Raw genomic sequence first — 17,721 nt, forward strand, 5'->3', positions numbered from 1 at the left:
AGAATAAATGGCCAGGAATATAACCTAGCTCCAGTGTGAAATATTTAAGATCAGGTGTACAAATCAACTACAGACTTAAGTTCAGAAAAGGCTGCTTCAGAAAAGTTACACATTTCACACAGCAGGTAGTCTCATTCAGGTAGTATACCAAGGATTTGGATAAAGCTGACCAAATCATTTAATTCAGAATCCTTTCAGTTCAAAAGGATTCCCTCATTTTATGCAGCGCAAGCATTAAGCCGTGTTTTGCAATGCTCTTATTTCTAACTAACAGTCAGAACATCAAGTCAAATACACTGTTCAGTGTGGGGAACTATGGCAACAGGTATGCTCACTGACACTGCTGATCGGGGAAAACAAGCCATCCAGTGAACCTTCAGGCAGGAGAATTAAGTTGATGAAAATCTCTCAACTGTCTGTACAAATTTTACAATTTAACCTGGATTCCCCACAGTGAGATTCAGCGTTGTTTTCTTTCCATTTTCTTGCCCAAAAAGTATCCGACTTTTGCTGTAACTTAGTGAGCAATTCTGCATATCAAAACACCCAATCATAGCAGATTGCAGGGTCGACAGGATATTGATTTACGAGAACTCACTGACTAAATATTTACCATTCTTTTGTGAGGCAGACAGCAACCAATGGTTAGGCCATTTGATAGAGAATGTCATTTCTCTATGGGATGTTGGCCCAATCATCTCCAGTTGTTTCAACAATGGCTTCCCTTCCACCATAAAAGGTCTAAAGTGGGGATGCTCATTGATAATTGCACCAAGTGCAGACCATTCCAAATTGCGGTTGAAAAGGTGGTGACTTTCTTGAATTCAACTCAATAGCCTATGAGACCACTCCAGAGGATAGTAAGTAGTCAATAGCATGAGCACGGGTTGGAATCATGTGGGTGGGAGGGACGACGAAAAAGTGGACTCAGGAAGATAATTTCCTTTCCTACAGAACACAATGGGTAGTACAACAATCCAGTATTTTGAGAGCCACAATTATTCATATTGACTTTTTAAATCAGACATTTAATTAGTTTTAACAAAATGTTGGTTCATTTGGACTGTACTCACATCAGGTTGCCAGGTCTCAAACTCCTGCAGAATATTCTGAAATCGGAATTCCCATTTCAGGAACTCAGGCTGACAATGAGAGTACAAATCAGAATTTGTCTCCAAAAGGTCCTGTGACAGAATATTGTACGACATTATGGTAAACTCAAATGACTTGTTGTCATCATTGCCATCCACTTGGGATCTTGACAAATCCTCCCATACTCTGGCAAGAAGACCTATAGGGAGAAAAAGATAAACAAGAATACATAAGCAAATATTAATTAAGATAGGAGAGGTGTTTAAGAGTGAGCTGCTGTTTGTGGGCAGTTGGCCAGTTGTAATTTGTCACTTTGGGGTTTGAAGAGGGGGACTTTGTAATTGTCAACACATATCTCACTCAGTCTTAATTCCATAGTAGATTCACACAGGCTGTGAATCAGATCTCCTTACTCTGCGTTACTCACAAGGAATTCATATCAGCTGGATAGACACAAGCACAGCAGAGATCTGGAAACAGTGGGTCACCCACTAGTCCTTCTGGCCAGAAATTGTACACAATAAGATCAAATGGTTGAAAAGCATCTTGCACTTGGATTTACTTTTCCAAATAGATATGCAATTTCTCTCTTCCACATTCAAGTTAAAATATTAGGCAACGACCATTTAAAACAAGCTCCATCTATTTTTCAACATTACCATCATTACATCATCTACTTCCTTACAATTGACCAGTTTTTTCAGAGAGGTGTCTGCTGGGTGGGAAGTGCTTAAAAAATTTGAGAGTCTCTTCTTTCAACGTATACAAGAGGTGAAATATTTGACTGACCAGGTCAGAGTTGTTTCAAAGGTTTTGTTTCAGCAAAATTCAAGGCCAGGCCAAACTTCTCTTATGCACTTCACCTGACGAAGGAGCAGTACTCCGAAAGCTTGCGATTTCTACAGCCTGATGTCGTGTAATTTCTAACTTTGCCTATCCCAAGTCCCACATGGCCAGCTTCACAAGAGTTAAAAATGACATAACACCAGGTTACAGTCCAACAGGTTTATTCAGGAGTACTAGCTTTCAGAGTGCTGTTCCTTCATAGAATTGCAGAAATCAAGAAATGACAAATTCTTGTAAACAGTGAGCAATAAAGTCATTGCAAACAGTCAATCATGTATATCAGTTTACTTTTGGCAACTGAAAGTAAAGAGATTTCTAATTAGATGGTATTTAATAGAAGACTAATGATCTTTGATGAGTTGAATATCCACTATCAGGTACATTATAAACTCTAAAAGGTCTCTGTGAAACACGATTTGGAGATGCAGGTGTTGGGCTGGGATGTACAAAGTTATAGTCCAAAAGGCTTATTTGGAAACACTAGCTTTCGGGACACAACCACCCCATGGAGCAGTGTTCTGACAGCTAGTGCTTCCAAATAAACCTGTTGGACTATAACCTGGTGTTATGTGACTTTTATCTTTGAAACACAGCAGCATTGACATTAATGACTGGGACAAGCTGCTGCAAATCATACAGACAAGCTGCATTGGACTTGAATACCAATGTCTTAATGATGAGGCACAGAAAAAAAGCAAAACAAAATAAAACCCACACTCTGGATTCCACTACCTCATGAGATATCCTGTCCCAGGTGCCCAGATATCCTGTCCCACTACCTCATGAGATATCCTGTCCCAGGTGCCCAAATTTGAGAATTAACCTGTTCAGTGATGTGAAGACCCATGAAAGAAACTCACCACTATGAGTAAATCTCATCCTTGAATCAAGGGACAGCTAATGACAATTATCAATCAGAAGCTGAGCTGGACAAGCCATATAAATATTGTAGCTAAAAGCACTGGTTAGAGGCTGGGAGTTTTGTGGTACTTCATTTTCTCATTCACAAAGCCTACCAATGTTTACAAAGTATAAGCAGGAATGCAATGGAATACTCCCCATTTGCCGGGATGAGTACAACTTGAAAAATACTCAAAGACACATCAGCTAGGATAAAACAACTTGCTTGACTGCCACACCATCCACCAGGGTTGCACGGCAACACTATGTGTAACATCTACAAGATGCGCTACAGCATTGCACCAAGGAACCTCTGACAGCACTTTGTTCTTCTAAGTGGTAGAGTTCAAGGTTTGCAAAGGAAGTAGGCTCCTGACACCATCTAAAAAGTTTCCCTCCAAAGCAGACACCATCCTGACTTGAAACTATTAACTCGAATAGTTTTGTTCTCTTATCTATGGAAAGATAAAATGGCATTGCAGGCAATCCAAAAAAGGTTCACTAGTAGGAACAAATTACTCCAGATGCTGGAATCTGTACTGAAAACAACAGGTGCTGGAAATCACGGCCGGTCAGGCAGCGTCCATTGAGACAGGGCAAGCTAACGTTTCGAGTCTAGGTGACTTAGTCATGGAGTCCTACAGCATGGACATAGGCCTTTGGCCCAAACTGGTCCATGCGAATCAAAATGCCCATCAACACTAACCCCATTTCCCTGAACTTGGCCCATATCCTTCGAAGAAAATAAGGATTGCAGATGCTGGAGATTAGAGTCGAGAGTGTGGTGTTGGAAAAGCACAGGTCAGGTAGCACCCAAGGAGCAGGAGAATCGACGATTCAGCCAAAGCCCTTCATCGAGGTCTTTTACATGAAATGTTGATTCTCATGCTCCTCGGATGCTGCCTGACTTGCTGTGCTTTTTCAGCACCACATTCTTAACCCATATCCTTCAAATCTTTCCTATCCATATATTTGTCCAAATACCTTTTAAATGTTGTTAATGTATCTGCCTCAAACACTTCTGCTAGCAGCTCATTCCATGTGTAGCACCCTCTGTGTAAAAACGTTGCCCTTCAGGTTCCTTTCCATTCTTTCCCCTCTTACCTTAAACTGATGGCACTTAATCCTCGATTTCCCAACCCTGGGAAAAATACAGTGCATTCACCCTATCCATGCCTGCCATGATATTATACACTTCTTTAAGATGCCTCCTTAGTCTACTACGCTTTAAAGAAAAACGTCCTAGCTTGTCCAACCTGTCCCTATAACTCAGGCTGTTGAGCCCTGGCAACATCCTTGTAAATTTCTTCTGCATTCCTTCCAGTTTAATAACATTCTTCCTACAGCAAGGTGACCAAAGCTGAACACAATATTCCAAGTGTAGCCTCACCAGTGTTCTGTACGACTTCAACATACCAACTTCTATACTTAATGCCCTGACTGATAAAGGCTGATGTGCCAAAAGCCTTCTTCACTGCCTTGTCTACCTGTGACTCCACTTTCAGAGAACAGTGCACCTGAACTCCAAGGTCTCTCTGTTCTGCTAGACTCCTTAAGGCCTCATCATTCACCATGAAACACCTGTCTTGATTTGACTTTCCAAAATGCAAGACCTCACACGTACCTATATTAAACTCCATTTGCCATTTCTCACCCCACTTCTCCAGCTAATCAAGGCCCTGCTGCAATTTATGATAACCTTACTCACTGTACACAGTACCTCCTACTTTAGTGCCATCTGCAAACTTACTAGTCATGCCTTGTACGTTTTCATCCAAATCATTGATACAGGTAACAAACAGCAATGGGCCTTGCACCGATCCCCAAGACAGGCCTTCACTCCTTCCACTCCCTTGGATCCCATGAGATCTAACATTCCAGAGCTGCTTATCGTGTGGAACCTTATCAAAGGCCTTACTGAAATCCATATGAACTACATCTACCACCCTGGAGAAAGTGAGGACTGCAGATGCTGGAGATCAGAGCTGAAAAATGTGTTGCTGGAAAAGCGCAGGTCAGGCAGCATCCAAGGAGCAGGAGAATCGATGTTTTGGGCATAAGCTTATGCCCGAAACGTCGATTCTCCTGCTCCTTGGATGCTGCCTGACCTGCTGGGCTTTTCCAGCAACACATTTTACATCTACCACCCTGCCCTCAGCAACCTTCCTGGTCACTTCATCAAAAGAACTCTAACAAACGTTAGAGGCATGATCTCCTATGCACAAAGCTATGCAAACTAGTCCTAATCAAACCCTGTCATTCCAAATGCATGTATATCTTATCTATCAGCAAGTCAATCAGAGCTCTGATGAAGAGTCATCTAATCTCAAAACATTAGTTTGCTCTCTCTCCACGGATACTGCCTGACCCGCTGTGATCTCAAGCATTTGTTGTTTTCAGGTTCACTGGATTGATACCAGGTATAGACAGACTGTCTCATGAGGAGAGGTGGAATATATTTGGGCCTATTCTTGTTGAAATATAGAAAAATGAGAGGAGACCTTGTTGAAATATGCAGGACTCTTAGAGGATTTGACAGTGTAGATGTAGAAAAGTTGGTTCCACTTGTGAGAGAGTCTATAAACGGAGGGCATAATCTCAGAACAAAGGGTCGTACATAAAGGAGAAATAAGGAGGAATTTCTTCTCTTAAAAGTATAGAATCATAACCTACTTCCATTAGGTATTCTATTTGGCTTATCAAGTCCACACTGACCCTCCGAAGAGCATCCCACCCTCAGCGTGCTCTGCCTCTAACAACCCCCTTCCCCCAATCCTAGCAACCCTGCATTTCCCATGGCTAATTCACCCAACCTGCACATCTTTGGACTGTGGGAGGAAACCACAGCATCTGTGCAGAAACTCATGCAGACACGGGACGAATGTGCAAACTCCACACAGTCACCCAAGATTGGAATCGAACCTGGGTCCCTGATGCTGTGAGGCAGTAGTGCTAACCACTGAACCAATGTGCCACCCAACAAGTAGTGAATCTGTGGAACACAGGACTCTTGAGACTGATTCATTAAGTACATTGAAGAATCAGATAGGCAGATTTTTAATTTTTGAAGAAAATCAGGGATATGAGGAAAAAGGCAGCAAAGTGGATTTGAGGATTATCAGATCAGCCACAGCACAAATGGCAGAGCAGACTCAATGGACAAAATGGCCTATGCTTGCTCTTCTATGTCTTATGGTTTTACTGCATGTATGTGGAAAACAATACTGATAACATTTAGCAAGCAGCCATAATCTATTACCGAACAGTTTCTATCATGACCAGCAAATCACTCAAGTGCTCAAATGAAGTATTTGGACTCATTTCAAGTTTCAAGGTCAAATATCCATATCTGTATTGCTGGGAGTGTGATTGGTGTTTACGGCACTAAACTACATAAATTAAAAAACCAACCTGCACACTTTACTGACAGTCTGACTTGTTACTACTCAGAAGACAATGTATTTTTGACTTTCATATAATTGTTTTGAATTCTTTTCACTGTTAACAATACATAGCAGGTTAATTGTTCGTTTCAGAGTTATCACTGAAAGGTGCAGAAATATGCATTGTTGTTTTAGTAGTTGGCCGGGGACTTGGTTTTTGACAAAGAGAAGTGTTTGCCAATATTAATTCAAATGTAAAAAGATCAACTTAAATTTTACTGCCTGGTGGATGAATACATAAAAATTTAAGTGCCAGTTTGATGCCCATCTTTCTATTGCATTGTTGGAATAGGTAATGTTGGAACACTGTGCAAGGAGCCATTCCAGTAGGGGGAGAGAAGAGAAATGCAATATAAGAAATGAGCTTGTGGTAGAGATTGAAATTGGCAGGCCTGACATGGTGGGCATCACAAATATGTGGCTACAAGAGGATCAGGATTGGGAGCTGAATATTCAAGGATATATATCCTATCAACAAGATGGGCAGATGGAGAGAGGGGTTGGGATTGCCTTATTAGTAAGAAATGAAATTAAATCAATAGTAAGAAACGAAATAAGGTCAGATGGTGCAGAATCTGTGTGGGTAGAATTGGGGAACTGCAAAAGATTAAAAAACAGAGCTGGAGTCATGTACGGGCCTCCAAACAGTAGTCAGGAGCTGGGTAGCAAGATACACCAGAACATTGTTTCTATGTGTAGGAAAAACAAAGTTACAGTGATCATGGGGAATTTCAGTATACAGGTGCGCTGGGAAGATCAGGTTGGTAGCAATTCATAAGAAAAGGAATTTGTGGAATGTCTGAGAGATGAATTTTTGAAGCAGCTGGTGATGGAGCCCATTAGGCAACAGGCAATACTGGATTTAGTGTTGTGCAATGAAGCAGACTTGATAAGGCAGCTTAAAATGAAGGAACCTTGAGGAAGCAGCGATCATAACATGATCAAATTTACTCTGCAATTTGAGACAGAGAAGACAGAATCAGAGGTATTACAGCTGAATAAAGGCAACTTTGGAGGCATGAGGTAGGAGCTGGATAGAACTGACTGGGAGAAGAGTCCAGCAGGAAGGACAGTGGAACAGCAGTGGCCAGAGTTTCTGGGAGTAATTCAGGAGACACAGCAGAGATTCATCTTGAGGAAAAAGCAGCATGGTGCAGGGTGGATAAGGCAACCGTGGCTGACCAGGGAAGTCAGGGACAGCATAAAAGCAAAAGAGAAAAAGCATGTGAAGTAGCAATGAAGAGTGGGAAACCAGAGGATTTGGAAGCTTACAAAGATCAACAGAGGGCAACAAAAAGAGAAATAAGGAGGGAGAAGATTAAATAGGAGGGTAAGCTCGCCAGTAATATAAAAGGAAGACTATAAAAGCTTCTTTAGATATATAAAACGGCAGAGGGAAAAGTGGACATTGGGCCACTGGAAAGTGACACAGGAGAGATAGTAGTGGGAAACAAAGAAATGGATGAGGAACTGAATAATTATTTTGTGTCAGTCTTCACAGTGGATGACACAAGTAATTTCCAAAACATTCAAGACAGTGAAGGGACAGAGCTGAGTATGGGGGCCAACACCAAGAAGGTGCTAGAAAAACTGAATGCCTGAAGGTGAATAAATCACCTCGACCAGATAGCTATCTCCCTTAGAACTCCAGGGTGTAGGCTGCAGAGATAGTGGAGGTGTTAGTGGTAACGTTTCAGGAATCACTAGAGTCAGGGAGAGTCCCAGAGGTCCAAAAAACCTTAAATGTGACACCCCTGTTTGAATGATTGAAACTACTCTGCAATTTGAGAGAGAAAGAGAGCGCGCGAGAGAGAGCGAAAGAACGAGAGCGAAAGAACGAGAAAGAGAGAGCGAGAGAGAGAGAGAGAGAAAAACAGAGCGAGAGAGAGAGAGAAAAAGAGAGAGAGAGAGAGAGAGAGAAAAAGAGAGAGAGAGAGAGAGAGAAAAAGAGAGAGAGAGAGAGAGAGAAAAAGAGAGAGAGAGAGAGAGAAAAAGAGAGAGAGAGAGAGAAAAAGGAGAGAAAAAGAGAGAGAGAGAGAGAAAAAGAGAGAGAGAGAAAAAAAGAGAGAGAGAGAGAGAAAAAAGAGAGAGAGAGAAAAAGAGAAAAAAAGAGAGAGAGAGAGAGAAAAAAAGAGAGAGAGAGAGAGAGAAAAAAAGAGAGAGAGAGAGAAAAAAAGAGAGAGAGAGAGAGAGAAAAAAAGAGAGAGAGAGAGAGAGAAAAAAAGAGAGAGAGAGAGAGAGAAAAAAAGAGAGAGAGAGAGAGAGAGAGAGAGAATCAATTCTAAGGGAATAAGGCAGAAGACAGAAAATTACAGACCAATTTGCCTAACCTCGGCCGTGGATAAGATCCTGGAATTCATTGTGGAGGATGAGATTTCTGAATACTTGGAAGTATATGGTAAAATTCAGCAAAGTCAGCATGGTTTCATCGAGGGAAGTCATGCCCGACAAACCTTCTAGAATTCTTTGAGGAAGTAACAGGTAGATTAGACCAAGGAGAACCAATAGATGTTATCTACTTGGACTTCAAGATGGCCTATGTCAAGGTGCCACATAGGAGGCTACTGATTAAGATAAGGGCTCATGATATAAGAGGCAAAGTGCTAGCACGGATAGAAGCTTTGCCATTTGGCATAAAGTAGGGAGTGTGGATAAAAAAGGTCCTTCGGAAGGTGGCAGCCGGTGACAAGTGGTGTTCCACAAAGCTCAGTGCTGGGACAACTTTTCAGTTTATACATTAACAATCTAGATGAAGGAACGGAGGGTATTCTGGCTAAGTTTGATGCAACGATAGAACATAGAACATAGAAGAATACAGCGCAGTACAGGCTCTTTGGCCCTCGATGTTGCGCTGATCCAAGCTCACCTAACCTACACTAGCCCACTATCCTCCATATGCCTATCCAATGCCCGCTTAAATGCCCATAAAGAGGGAGAGTCCCACCACTGCTACTGGCAGGGCATTCCATGAACTCACGACTCGCTGAGTAAAGAACCTACCCCTAATATCTGTCCTATACCTACCCCCCCTTAATTTAAAGCTATGCCCCCTCGTAATAGCTGACTCCATACGTGGAAAAAGGTTCTCACGGTCAACCCTATCTAAACCCCTAATCATCTTGTACGCCTCTATCAAGTCACCCCTAAACCTTCTTTTCTCCAATGAAAACAACCCCAAGTGCCTCAGCCTTTCCTCATACGATCTTCCTACCATACCTGGTAAACCTCCTCTGCACCCGTTCCAGTGCCTCCAACATCCTTCCTATAGTATGGCGACCAAAACTGCACACAATACTCCAGAGTTTTATACAACTGCAACATGATCTCAGGACTCCGGAACTCAATTCCTCTACCAATAAAAGGCAGGAGCCCATTTGCCTTCTTCACCGCACTAGGTAGAGAGACACATAGCATTGAGGCAGTGGGGAGGCTGCAGAAGGAATTGGACAGGTTAGGAGTGTGTGCAAAGAAATGGCAGGCTAATTACAACATAGGAAAGTGTGAAGTGCACTTTGGTAGAAAGAATAGAGACATTGATGGTTTTCTAAATGGGCAGAAAATCAGAAGTCTGAAGTGCAAAAGGGACCTGAGAGAATCTTGAAATAGAACTCCCAAGTAAACTTGCAGGTTGAGTCGGTAGTTAGGAAGGCAAATGCAATAATGGCATTTATTTCGAGAGGACTTGAATATAAAAGCAGGGATATACTTCAGAGGCTTTTTAAGGCTCTGGTCAGACCACATGTGGAATACCGTGCACAGTTTTGGGCCCCATATCTCAGGAACAATGTATTTGCCCTTAAGTGTGTTCAGAGGAGGTTCACAAGAATGGTCCCAAGAATGAAGTTAAAAATCACAACACCAGGTTATAGTCCAACAGGTTACATTCTCAGGTTAACTGAGACTTTTAAAAAAGAAAGTTTTGTGATTTACATATGAAAGAAGTGAAATGATCATGGCATTCAAACAGATGAAAGACTCAACAAACAATCAAGGTATTTTTCAATGTATAAATTCAGTTACATCACACTGTAAACTTTTGCTATAAATTCTGTGTCTTACAATTGTGTCCTCCACAACCACCCGATGAAGGAGCGACGCTCCGAAAGCTAGTGCTTCCAATTAAACCTGTTGGACTATAGCCTGGTGTTGTGTGATTTTTTAACTTTGTACACCCCAGTCCAACACCGGCATCTCTAAACCCAAGAATGAAAAACTTAACACATGAGGAACATTTGAGGACTTTGGGGCTACACTCAATGGTGTTTAGAAGAATGAGGGGGGATCTAATTGAAAATATAGAGAATACTGAATGGCCTGGACAGAGTGAATGTTGAGAAGATATTTCCATTGGTAGGAGAGGCTAGGACTCAAGGGCACAGCTGTAGAGGAAAGGGAAGGCCTTTTAGAACAGAGATAAAGAGAAGCTTCTTCAGCCAGACAGTGACGAATCTATGGAATTCACTGCCACAGAAGGCTGTGAAGGCCAGATCATTGACTACATTTAAGAATGTGATAGATAGGTTCATGATTGTAAAGGAGATCAAGGACTACGAGGAGGAAATGGGAGAATGGGATTGAGAAACTTATCAGCTATGATTGAATGTTGGAGCAGATTCGATGGGCTGAATGGCCTAATTTCTGCTCCTTTGTGTTATGGTAGGAGAAGGAGGCCAGTGCATTTAGGTCTTTTATTCTGACACTTTTATAGGATCTCGAAGCAAGTTGGTCTTAGTTACCTGGCATCAGGTCAAAGAATCAAACCAGCCAGGGTTATTGATGCTTTAACAGCTGCATCCAACATGAAGACACAAGTTTAGTCATAGCAGGGCATCGTATCCTGCAGACTATTTTCTTGGACAGCTGTCATCGGAGGTTCCAATTACAGTTTCTATTGGGATACTCACACTGAGATCATAGCCTACATTCAATGCCCAGTCAGTAAAGACTCAGATTGTTTTGAATGTGTTGCTTCAAAAATCTAGTATATTTTGAGGAGTAATTTGGGGAAATTTATTTTTATTCACATGGGCATCACTAGCTGGCCAGCATTTATTGTTTGTCCCTAGTTGCCTTTGAATGGCTTGCTAGGCCATTTCAAAGGGCAGTTGAGAGTCAACCACTTTGTTGTAGGTCTTGAGTCACATGAAAGCCAGACCAGGTAAGGATGGCAGTTTCCTCCCCGAAGGGTATCAGTGAACCAGATGGGTTTTTCCTGACAATCGACAATAGTTTCATAATCATCAATAGATTCCTAATTCCAGATTATTATTGAATTCAAATTCCACCATCTGCCATGGTGGGAGTTGAAACCCCATCCCCAGAACATCAGCTGAGTTTCTGGATTAATAGTCGAGTGATAATACCATTAGGCCATCGCCTCCCCATGGGCCATGTATTTTGGTTATGTTTTCATATCTATTGCAAAGCATGCGAAGTTTACATATACAGGTCGTTCTGCTATAACGCACATTTTGTTAATGTGAATTTGCTGTAATGCGATTCATTAATTGTGGATACTGCTTCTAAAGCGTGAACCTTTAAAATGTGTGTTGGCTGTAATGTGATTACATCACCACCACTTGAAGCACTGTTTCTAAAGTGTGACTTTTCTATAATGCAGGGTTGCACAAGAATGTAACCATTGCATTATAGAAGAACTATCTGTACCACGTCTAAGTACTAATCATTTTTTTAAAAATTCCATTGAAATAAATTGGTGCTTCCGAACCCAAGACTCACTCTGATAGAATGCAAATTCAATTTGCCTCAACAGTAATGTATGTTCTGGGAGTGCATTTCAAATACCAGTAGACTGGTATCTTGCTATCATTTATATTGGTATAGGGTAGGCAAAAGCAAAGGGGACACAAGTGAGATTGGCATGCTGTATGACTCCATAATGTGGGATCCGAGCAGAATAGCTAACATAAAAGATAAAAGAACTGTAACATTGGTGGCCTGATGGAATATGAATATCCACCATGAACGGACTATAGTTACACTAAAATTATGAAACAGCAGCAGTATCCTACAACAATCTCACTTACATGGCTACTTTGATTGGTGATTCAATAAAAGTGGTCTCTCGTTGAGAGGCATTATTCAATCAATCATTCATCGTCCTTACCTTGATACGGGTCTGTGCCCATTACAAGATTGCCTTCACTTTGAAACTGCCACAGGTCGTTTGCTGCTGCATTCACATCCAACAGAGTGGGAAACTGCCACCCTGTAGTTGCAACTGGCTCATTCATGTGTGCTGGCATCGATTGCCATTCCATAATACCACCACGCTGGCTATCATGCTGCCGAGGTTGAAACTGCCAGCCTGTTGGGAGCTCAAACCCACCCATATTCTGAGCAAGTGCTGGTGTCCAACCTGCAGTTTCATCCTTCAGTCCTTGGGTTGACAATGTTGGCCAGCCTGTGACAGTCTCAGATGTCGAGGTCAACTGCCATCCCACAATACTCTGGTCCTGATTGATACTCTCCACAGCAGCAGCCTGCCACTGTTCTGACTGCTGGGACAATGTTGGCACATTCTTAGTTTGCTGCCATGCCATGGTGGCCTCTTCCACCTCCCAGCTCTCTGATGGTTGATCCTGGGGCTTTTTCTCCATGTCAACACTCACTGGTGTCTCCCCTGCTGATTCCCCTTTTGAAGGTTCACCTGGCCTCTCCCGAAACCAATCCTGAAGCAAAGCAGTCTGGTCTTTGCTAAGTGGTAGCCGTGGAGCAGAATCTCCATCAGATAGTCTGTCACTTTCCAATAATGATGCTGTTGAACATTCCCCTGAAGAGTCATCCTCAATGTAAGGGCCTGACAGAAAAAAAATTAAAATAACTTTTTAGATTACATTACAGTATGGAAACAGGCCCTTCGGCCCAACAAGTCCACACCGACCTGCCAAAGGGCAACCCACCCATACCCCTACACCTAACACTACGGGCAATTTAGCGTGGCCAATTCACCTGACCTGCACATCTTTGGACTGTGGGAGGAAACCTGAGCACCCGGAGGAAACCCACGCAGACACGGGGAGAACGTGCAAACTCCACACAGTCAGTTGCCTGAGGCGGAAATTGAACCCAGGTCTCTGGCGCTGTGAGGCAGCAGTGCTAACCACTGTGCCACCGTGCCGCCCACTTGCTGCATTTATATAAATATTCTGCATTTACAGATACATTTTGTTCCAAAAGCACACAGTCTGTAGGCAGTCAGTTCACGTGAATTTTATAAATTCCTACTTTGGAAATAAAACCAGTCTGACTCAAGCATGGAATACAGGCAGACTGTAACCTTGTGCCTTTAATACATTATCTGAACTGAGATGTCACTCTTTTTAAAAAATAAACCTAAGTTACCTCTTTAAAGAAGTTCTGGGATTTACATATTGATTACACGAAACCTTGATTCCCATTCTAAGCGATTAAAGACTTAACGGTACTCTAAGTTTGTTCAATACTTTGCATCAATTGCATGACACTTTGATCTTTTACTATAAATTCTGTGTCCTGTGATCCTGCCCCACCAGCTATGTGATGATGGAGCAGCCTTACGAAAGCTTATACTTCCAAATAAACCTGTTGGACTATAAGCTGGTGACGTGCAATGTTTAAACTTGATCCAACCCAATCCAACATCGGCACCTCGAAGACAACACTTTTAACAATGCCATATTCCCTCACTGCAGACTAGTATAAAGTTAAAAAGTGTTATGCTTTATCATCATTTAATGTTCTCCATTCAGAAAACCTTGTTTCACACACCCATATCTACAATCCCAGAGAGGCCAGTGATAATGGTTAACCAGTATCTCTGCTCTACTCTCTGAGTCTTGAAGCCACAGGCTCCAATTCAAAGGCAGGAGTGTTAAAGATATGCAAAGTTGACATGTACCAAACCATCACTTCAAGTCTTGCAAAAAAAACTACCCACCATTTTCCAAGTGAATCTCTCTCTTTCCCTGACGCTTTGGACTAATTCAAAGACATGCAAAATACCACCAGAATATTGGGTTTGTATTTGCATTTCAACTCCACTAACACCCCACTCCCCAACCCACTCCACCCAGACTGCTATCTCCTAACCACTATCCCTTCACCCAAAGACATCCACTGCCTTTGCCTCACACACAAAGCCACTAATATCTGGGTGAGAGCTTTTTGCCAATATTCTCAACTGCAGCCTCCAACACCTCTCCTTGCATGTTCAAATTCTAGCCACCGTGCACCCTTCCAATTCTCATGCATCACCTGCATCCTCACTGACTTACAGTGTCTCCTTGTATGCTGACATAATGAAAAGAAATAACTGGATCTCCCTCTCCAAGATTTTTCTCCAGACTGTATCAGCAGCTTTTAAAACTAATGGCTTTGCGTGTGAATGTTTCCTTTCACTCCATCTTTAGTGGAGGTTACCGAATCAGCCTGGAATCCTAAACTTGGAACTTACAATCCTCAACCTCAACACCTTTAAAATCTTATTAAAATCTGCCTTTTTGGCAAAGATATCCTCTAACTCTTGCCTCACAGTTTGACAAGTATTCATTTCTATCACCCTTCGGTAAAAGTAACTCTGTTAAACAAAATACATTTAATGTTGCAAGATCACAACTCTCGCCAGTGTAACTGTCTAAAGAAAGTACTGACTCTACTTCTTCAACTGATGTAGTTCCTGGGGTCATGACACCCCCCCGACTGTGTTATGGAATTTAGCAAGTTAGCAATCAACACAATGATGCTGTCCTGAAACTGGCTTAGGAGTGTTTTTGTTTAAATTAAATTCACAATATATGACATTCCTAACAAAGTCAATATTCATTGCCAATCCCTAATTGCCCTTGAAAACATGATAGTGAATTTCATCATTTAATAATTATTAAAATACAACTGAATAGCTTTCTCGGTCATGTCAAATGGCAGTTAAGGCCAACCAAGTGCCACAAATCTGGAAACACTTCTAAGCAAAGGTGATAAGGGCAGCAGATTTTATTTTCTAAAGGATATAGGTGAGCTTGATTTCATTTTACTGACAGTGTTAGAACATAGAACAGTACAGCACAGTATAGGTCATTTAGCCCACGATGGTGTGCTGAGCATTTATCTTAATCTAAGATCAATCAAAGCTATACACCCCTCAACTTACTGTCACCCCTGTGCTTCTCCAGCAGTTACTTAAATGTCTCTAATTTCTCAGACTCTACTACCACCACTGGCAGTGCATTCCACACACCCCCCACTCTGTAGCTAAACAACCACCACACTAAGTTTTTCATTCCAGAAATGTGAACAATTTCTGTACTCTAACTGCCAGGATGGATTTTAGACTTATGCCAGATCACCAGCCCGGCCCTTTACTGCTGCCATGCTACTATCATGCCCTGCAAGCAAATAAAAACGGGCTTGCATTTTTATAGCACTTTCTACTACCTCAGGATATCCCAAAGCACTAATGAAATAGTCACTTTTATGATGTTAGAAACATGAAATAAAGTCCCCATAAACACAGTTACTTAAGTGACCACTGGTTTTAGGCATGGATTGTCAGATGTGATGGCCAGGACACCAGAGAGAGAATCCTCCTGACCCTTCCTTGCCCAGGTGAGCACTAACAGGGTTTCTGCTGATCCAAAAAAGCTCAAACTTCCACAATATGACATTCCTCTCAAGCCACGCAGAAGCATTGGCCCACAATACATCCTCCATGTTAGGAGTTGATCCTTTGGATAAAGAACACTGTCCGCTGTGGATCGCTGAGCAGTGGCTCTCTTGCTGGTTTCCATGCTCCCCCTGGGAGCCATGTGCCAGCCAAATTCCCACCGCACTCACATGGGCAGGTGTAAAAAGCACAGGCCAGAGAGGCTGGGCTCAGACTGCAGCCTGGGGTGGGGTTAGGGACATACCCTCAAACACTGGGCCTGACACAACCTGGACAGGGGAGATGTCATGACCCCGTTACAGAGGGAGACCACCAGAGAAGCTGAAGCTCGAGGGACAACAAAAAAAGACACCCCTGGACCTGGGCGGGGGATGGCCCACCGGGAGGCCGCAGGGGTCAGGGAGCCGGACACCGTCCTCTTCGCTCCGCGTCCGGCGCCCGGCGCAACCGCCTGCCCCTGTTTCCGGGTAACGGGGCGGCTCGGGCTCGGGCTCGGGCTCGGGCTCGGGCTCGCGACCCCCACCGCCCACGTCCCCGTCCCGCGCTCTGCTGGCGGGGGGTCACTGGCCGCCTCAGAGCCCGGCGGGGCCTGCACTCTCCCCCAGCCCCGGAGAGGGCCGCGCTGCCGCCCGGACCCGGACCCGGACCCGGACCCGGACCCGGACCCGGACCCGGACCTGACCTATAATCCGGCCGAGGAGCCGGGCCAGCGGCGCCAGGATGAAACAGAGCAGGGAGCCCACCATCCCGCCCGGGGCCGCCCGCGCGCACGCGCCGCTCCAGCTCCACCACAACCAACTTTATTGACAGCAACGGCGCGGTCACACTGGATCACAGCCAGATCACACTGGATCACAGCCTGGTCACACTGGATCACAGCCAGATCACACTGGGATCACAGCCTGGTCACACTGGATCACAGTCAGATCACACTGGATCACAGCCTGGTCACACTGGATCACAGTCAGATCACACTGGATCACAGCCTATCACACTGGATCACAGTCAGATCACACTGGATCAGGGCCTGGTCACACTGGATCACAGCCTGATCACACTGGATCACAGCCTGGTCACACTGGATCACAGCCTGATCACACTGGATCACAGTGAGGTTACACTGGGATCACAGCCAGATCACACTGGATCACAGCCTGATCACACTGGATCACAGCCTGGTCACACTGGATCACAGTCAGATCACACTGGATCACAGCCTGGTCACACTGGATCACAGTCAGATCACACTGGATCACAGCCTGGTCACACTGGATCACAGTCAGATCACACTGGATCACAGCCTGATCACACTGGGATCACAGCCTGATCACACTGAATCACAGTGAGGTTACACTGGGATCACAGCCAGATCACACTGGATCACAGCCTGATCACACTGGATCACAGCCTGGTCACACTGGATCACAGTCAGATCACACTGGATCACAGCCTGGTCACACTGGATCACAGTCAGATCACACTGGATCACAGCCTATCACACTGGATCACAGTCAGATCACACTGGATCAGGGCCTGGTCACACTGGACCACAGCCTGATCACACTGGATCACAGCCTGGTCACACTGGATCACAGCCTGATCACACTGGATCACAGCCTGATCACACTGGATCACAGCCTGGTCACACCGGGATCACAGCCAGATCACATTGGATCACAGCCTGGTCACACTGGATCACAGCCAAATCACATTGGATCACAGCCTGGTCACACTGGATCACAGTCAGATCACACTGGATCACAGCCTGGTCACACTGGA

General features: G+C 43.7%; 1 protein-coding gene across 1 annotated transcript in view; it reads right to left on the bottom strand.

Moving 5' to 3' along the window:
* LOC122553345 (RNA 2',3'-cyclic phosphatase ANGEL1-like) overlaps window positions 1–16,696 on the bottom strand; it is a 31,137-nt gene extending 14,441 nt beyond the window's left edge. The window contains exons 1-3 of the mRNA XM_087989584.1: window positions 16,625–16,696; window positions 12,409–13,101; window positions 1,074–1,291 (exon numbers count right to left, since the gene is read on the bottom strand). Of these exons, the coding sequence (XP_087845710.1) occupies window positions 1,074–1,291; window positions 12,409–13,101; window positions 16,625–16,688 (975 nt within the window). The 5' untranslated portion in view covers window positions 16,689–16,696. The remainder of the gene's footprint in view (window positions 1–1,073; window positions 1,292–12,408; window positions 13,102–16,624) is intronic.
* Window positions 16,697–17,721: the final 1,025 nt, after the last annotated feature.

This window comes from Chiloscyllium plagiosum, unplaced genomic scaffold (assembly GCF_037043375.1).
Source record: "Chiloscyllium plagiosum isolate Xiang-an unplaced genomic scaffold, Cpla_swu_hap1 HiC_scaffold_8, whole genome shotgun sequence".
NCBI classification, from domain to species: domain Eukaryota; kingdom Metazoa; phylum Chordata; class Chondrichthyes; order Orectolobiformes; family Hemiscylliidae; genus Chiloscyllium; species Chiloscyllium plagiosum.